The sequence below is a fragment of the Pararge aegeria genome, chromosome 17 (genome assembly GCF_905163445.1).
Source record: "Pararge aegeria chromosome 17, ilParAegt1.1, whole genome shotgun sequence".
Lineage (NCBI taxonomy): Eukaryota > Metazoa > Arthropoda > Insecta > Lepidoptera > Nymphalidae > Pararge > Pararge aegeria.
The window spans coordinates 15,946,052-15,952,676 of record NC_053196.1 but is presented as its reverse complement, the minus strand read 5'-3'; the positions used below and the strand labels follow the sequence as shown (position 1 = coordinate 15,952,676).

At 32.4% G+C, this 6,625-nt stretch overlaps 1 protein-coding gene across 1 annotated transcript in view; it reads right to left on the bottom strand.

Moving 5' to 3' along the window:
• Window positions 1–2,344: 2,344 nt before the first annotated feature.
• LOC120631036 (potassium voltage-gated channel protein Shaw-like) overlaps window positions 2,345–6,625 on the bottom strand; it is a 43,340-nt gene continuing 39,059 nt past the window's right edge. The window contains exon 8 of the mRNA XM_039900432.1: window positions 2,345–2,854. Coding sequence (XP_039756366.1) covers window positions 2,469–2,854 — 386 coding nt within the window. The 3' untranslated portion in view covers window positions 2,345–2,468. The remainder of the gene's footprint in view (window positions 2,855–6,625) is intronic.

Genomic DNA, 6,625 nt, shown 5'->3' with positions numbered 1-6,625 from the left:
AACTGACCTTTATTTTTTACGAGGAATTATCAACAAAATAGGTGTAAAACATTAAAGTACACTTGCAATGATAAAATGCTTCAGCATACTAATAACAAAATACTTCGCTTATTAACTTTTTAGATGGTAGGGACAAACCCATTTTCCTATTTAAGAGATTAAAAATCTAAACAAAGACAAACATTGTTAAAGGATAAGAAGAATAAGAAGGGCAAGAAGAGAAAACTTATTAGACGCTGATTCAATGAAACCCTCATTGAAGCAGCGTGAAAGGCGTCAGGTGATTACTAGAAGAAGCTTAACGAACTCCACGAGGTATTGTGGTAACTCTGGAGTCCAGACGGATTCTGAGAATTAAATTATAGAAAATCTTACACGGTCGAGCTGCTGTCACAAAGTGCAGTTACTTGTATTGTAAAATTTCAGTATCATAGAGACTGGCCATTTCTAGTAAATATCTACATAATATGAGTAGGATAGACATTGGATAAATGTGATTATGTTGTTCTAAATATTCCCTATATTTAAAACAAAGCTCGTGCCATGAAAGTTGAAAATCCCAAGTTGACAGATAGTCAAATTATATATTTGGGTCTTTTTATCTATTTCAGTTGCAAGCTTTTACCCTTTCGCACTGTCTGAAGAGGCATGAACAAAAACTTAACGGAACACTTGTAAGCGACGTAAGACATCATAGGTCTACGTCCTCAAAAGTTTTTTATTTATCCCAAGAACTTCAGCATATGCAGTTGGTTATTCTGATTTTTAATATATCACATAATTACGCCAGATCTGAATCCAAATATCATATGTCTATCGTCACCCAGAAATTTGAGTTTTACACTTTGATGTGACTAGACAGACATTCTTGATCTTCACAAATTGAATGAATAACTTTTGAGGCTATTGTAGAAGTTTCCTTAACTCTATAAGAAAAAATGAGTTTGATTCATCCTAAAATCTTGATAGATAGTGCAGTAAAAGAATGTTGCTCTCGCAAATGTGTTTAGCTAAAAATTGATCGTTGAGTGTTTGCCTTATCAAATAAAAACCCAAAACCAACATCCCAGTGTAATATATTTTCCAGGATATATCATGAGCAATATCTGTCAACTTTTTCCAACTTTTGTGGCACGTTAAATAGTAGAGTACCATTTCGTTTCTAATCTGTGGATCGAGGTCACGCCTTCTACCTATAAACTCTCCTTTTTCCTTTTTTACGCTGACAAGTCATCCTTTCTTTTTTATTCAAACCGGTGTTCTATAATTATACTACAAAAATATCAGTATTATAGTGCTATAACTGTAGCAATTTACTTTAACTATCTAAAAGTTAAAGAATTGTAGTCCAACTATTATATATTTTGCAACTTTTCAGGTTATTAAGCCACGAGTGTACAACGGCAAAGTCATGAACAATTTCTGTGGAGATGACAGTTAACCAGCAGTTAGCAATTTTCAGAAGGCTTTAATAATACGGTGGCCAAAAGTTTTTGGATTTGTTAATCGAATCTTGATGAATCTGGATTTTTTTTGTGATTTATATTTCTTTAACTTATGGATATTTAAGAAGTTTTCCGGGAATTTTAAGGATAGCCTAAAGACAATTCATGCACATTTTTATGAACTCTCAGTGTGTCTTATGCTTATTAAAATCCACCATCCCGTTTGTTGTGATAACTGATCAGTAGAATGAGTACAGTATACGTTGGAATACACAGTTAGACTTTTAAGTATTATAAGTTTGTGAATGTAAACATTATCCTCCAACTGTAACAAAATTTTTCACATTTAATTAATTTCACGATTATGTAGTTTTCAAAAAGGTGAAGTGTTATAACAAGGTTTTGCAATGCTTTTAGTTTGAAGGCAAAATGTACTGTTGGTTAAGTACTCTGGGAAAGGTATAAAAAGCGTCGAGAATAGAAAACGATGGGTAAAATGGATTAGTAGAAATAGATTTCAATGATTTTTCAAGAACATTAATATAAAACTAACACAATTTTTCAATAATAATAATATGACTATTTTTACATTAAAATAGATCTTTCTTAATTTACAACTTAAAACTATCACGGCCTTTAATGCTTAGCTTTTAAAGTTTAACGATTGTATTTAGAAAAAATTACATACTTCTAATTGATTATCAAATTTACATTTTTATGATTGTATGACACATCAAACCTCAAAGTAATTATGATTATTAAATTATTTAGTACAAATTGTAACCTCAACGGTTTCGTAGTATTAATATTTTATAAACTTTATTTAATTTAGGCTTTGTTTCAGCCATTTTACCCAAATCGCTTTAATTCTAATAATATGTTACAAATAAAGCGTGCATTTATAATAATTTAAAATAATTCTTAGAATACTATTGGTCTCTTTCACTAACTTAACGGTTATATTAGTTCGATATAATACATTTCTATTTTTAAATTAACTTTATAACTTTTTTGTATTATTCGTTATGTTGAAGCTGATGATTTTCGCTTTTCGATGTTGGTGTCTCTTAGTTTATTTTCGTCAAGCGATTCGATTTTATGGTCTCTAAGAAGAGGTGTTCTAGCATCGGTCTTCTCTTCCATTTTATCATATTGTTCGCTGTTATAATCATTTACTTTCACTGTGTTATCACTTTCAACCGATTCTTGTCTGCTAGAACTTTCAGTTTCTTCTGAGGGCTTTTCTTCTGGTTTTTCATTATGGTATGCCATATTATCGAAGCACTGGGCTGGTACCAGGTTAACGGACTTCATCATTGGTATAGCTATTGCTAGAGCGGGACTCATGTCACGAGGACTGGGTGTAAGACGGGTTGCAACTAAATCCATTCCCGGCATTAAGCTTGCGACTGTAGAAAGAAGAACATGATTAGACTTTAATATTATCGTGATGACTTCTGATGCCTGAGACCTTGAAACTTCTCGAGTAAAACTTAACAATTTAAAGGTAAATACTCTTGCAGTTGAAGAGTTTACTCATAAGCTTACATTCAAGGCTCAGTTACGGAAAATCCGATTGGTTATTCAAAAACAAATTTTGATTATTTATACACCCGGTCTGTATACATGCAGTAAGCATGCTACAATTAGATAGTATATTAATTTTTAATAATTATACTATATACGAAAACACTGATGACTTTATTAATCAAGAAGAATAGGGAGTTTTAAAACACATAAAGCTTAATAAGTACTTGCTACTGTACACCCATACAACACACGGACGGACGTTGACACATCTACATAGCAACGAGGAGAGTAGACCGAGTAGAACTTGTGACTATAACATTGCAATCGTCGCAATTGTTTTTATTGATTGAATACAAGGATATGTTGCTGTGTCAGCAAATAAGAAAAAAACTACGATTATTACATTTTTACGGTCACATTTCTGTTCTAATACACCTGACTATATTTTATGGTATTATTATTAAATGAATACTATCGTAAGCGCTATTTTTAGCATGTAATTTGGTAATGGTCTTTGCACATCATATCCACTAAACTCCAATTCGACTGTATTGGAATGTGAGATTTGAGCTATGTGACACTGATCTTATATAATGTCAATAAAAATCATTATTTTTTAGTGTTGAGAATGTTTTAATTTAAAAAAATTGAGTTATCAAATTGAGATTTGAAAATGTATCAGTTTTTAAAGAAGTCAATGTCACGTTTTTTAACTATACATTAAAGACCCAGGGCCTTTGAGATTGCGAGCTTTTGGTCCCAAGGAATATGAAATAGGAAAGAAGGGAATATGAAATAGGAAAGAAGGTAATTTATAAAGTTACGTAAAAATATTATAGATACATTTTACGCATATTAAATTTTAATAGGATATTCTTGTCACTCCGTTTTGTTCAACTTCGTCTTTCATTCAGGCTCTTGGCGATATCTTAAAGGAAAAATGTTTCGGCCTTCGTCATTATCTAAATTGAGATAAATCTTTAGAAATGAGTAACAAAGATAGCACGTTCCTTCTTTAGCCTCGTTTACATGAAGAGAGTAGAGAGGCCCAGATGTATGACATCGATATAAATTCATTTTATTTATCATTTTTAAAGCTTTATCGCTAAATAAAAAATTGAATAAAGATGCATATAAATTATGGAACGTTAACAAGGAGCAAGTACTAAGTTACTTGTTCTTCTCAGCAGAATTATTTTATTTAAGAAGAGCCAGTAAGTGAAGAAATTCATTTAGTTGTTTTATTTGCTGAATGCATTGCACCCATGCTGAATCTATGTCAGCCAATGGTAGGATTTGCAAGTTGCACATTGGTTTGTGTATAGCGCATTGATTAAAATCACAGAAACCATGTTCGTAAGTTTATTTTAGTTTTATAAAAGATATCGGAAATATAGTGTGCAATAACTTTTTTTATGCGCCGTTAAATTTGACACCTTTTTAAATATCAATGAAATTTTAACTTAAAAATTGCAATTACGAGTGTTTCACTATTTCACAAATCACATTTTGTGGATTATCTCATTTACATTGTTTATAGTGCGACGCCCCACCAGACTGGGAAAAACTACCTCCATGTAAACGGGGCTTGGCCTTTTGAATATAATCTTTAATCTTTAATCTCACTGAATGGGATCGCGATAGTATTTATAAGAACTCACAGATTGCTATTAATTTAGTATTTGTTGCATTTTGTTAATGCGCACCCACTTTATGAACTGTATGTATTTCGTATGACAACTATCTGATACGTAACAACCAGTGGCGTGCACTTCATACATGCACAAAAGCACTGCCTACCCTTAAATGTTTGCATAATTCGTATAAAAGGAGATTTTTGCCGTTTTATGCAATTCCTCAGATTATTAGGCGATTGATAAATCGGTCCTGAACACGTCAAATAAGGCGTTTATAAGTATAAAATGGTTATACATGCAACTGCTCGTATAGTGAGTAGTAAGTACTATTATAAAGATAATCGCACATCTATCGATTGAAAACATGAGAACGCAAATTTACTGATGTAATATGGAGATCGTACATTTTGAAACTCGGTGATCAGTAAAATCCGCATTCGCATAAAATTCAGTGAACATATCTGAATATACATAAACGGATATTTTACGCAAATAAATGTATTTAGTTATATTATACTAGCTCTGAAATTAGCCTCGTTTGCTTGTTTTATTTGTGTTGCGTTCAAAAGTGAGGATTAAACTAAGTACATCTGTTGCAACTAGACGTCACGCAATCAACGGCACTGATAAGTGGAGTCTTCTCTATCAATATAACTTAATGTTACATACGACCGTTTTTTAAAATACTATCCCCAATAGGTTTATAGAAGATGTACGAAAACAGCAGGCAATAGCTGTTTGCGGCGCGTACGGTAATTTCTAATAGACGTGCGATCAGCTTAAAACAACAGTCTAAACTTGTACCGCCTTGTTGAGTAGTGCCGGGGTTTCTTGAGGTGTTGAGTTACTAATAGTTGATGTTTGTACGTGGTTGCCTGAAAGTATACTGTTGTATGAATATTTAAACCAAATAAATATTATGCACAGTATTAGTGCATTGCCAACAACGTAGGGTCTGCAAATTAAATAAAAAATTACCCGAAGATAAATTATATAGTTTGAATCTTGGGGCGTGTTTCCCATTACGTATTGAATGACTGAATATTTGACCTTATTTTATTTAGAAAAAATGCGAGTTGATGGGATCCCATTTAACAGAATATGGTGTTAAAAGGTTTAGAGGCCAGCTTTTCAAGATAATAAATAAATAAATATACTACCACAATACACACATCGCCATCTTTCCCCTAAGTAAGCGTAGCTTGTGTTATGGGTACTAAGATAGCTGACGAATAATATTATGTATATAATACACATAAATACTTATAATATACAGATAAAGACCCACTGAAAACATTTATGTTCATCACACAAACATTTATGTAATATCCGAACGAAGTTAAACTGAACTGAATGACCGGCAGTGAGGAGTTATAACGCTTTCTCCTTATGTGACGATTTTAAAAGCCACGTTATGCTAAATTTACTAAATTTCAAATATTTACGAATCAGATCCTACGTTGTTGATGGCGCGTGTCGACATGAATATAAAAGTGTTAGTTAAAAATATAATAAGTACTCAATTATTATGAACAGTTTAAAAAATTAATAAACAAATAATGTGCTGTACAGTAGCTATAATGCTTAAATACAGCTTGCAGTGTGGACCATAGCGATTATACAGCGTTTTATTTTTACGGTATTTTTGCTATTGAGAGTTCTTTTCTTCTAAATACCAATAGAGTAATTTTTATTTTCCAAATGTTGTTGTTGGCCGTTATATAAATAATAAATAAATATTACAGTAAGGTTAGCACAACGGCACAAAGCGGCACGTAAAAACTGACCACCGATCTGTTTACATTGTTCCTTACTGTCCTCGTTCCAGCTCTGTAGTCGTCATCCCACTTCTGATGGTAGAAAAAGTGGGGTGACAACCTTGAACGTGAAACCTTGTGCCTTTGTGCAATATATGACAACTTGTCAATACTTGTCAGTCATTACCTTGGAGCATGTTAATTTAAGTTTATTTAAACCTGTACAGCAGAAAAATGGCAGATGAATGAAACATTG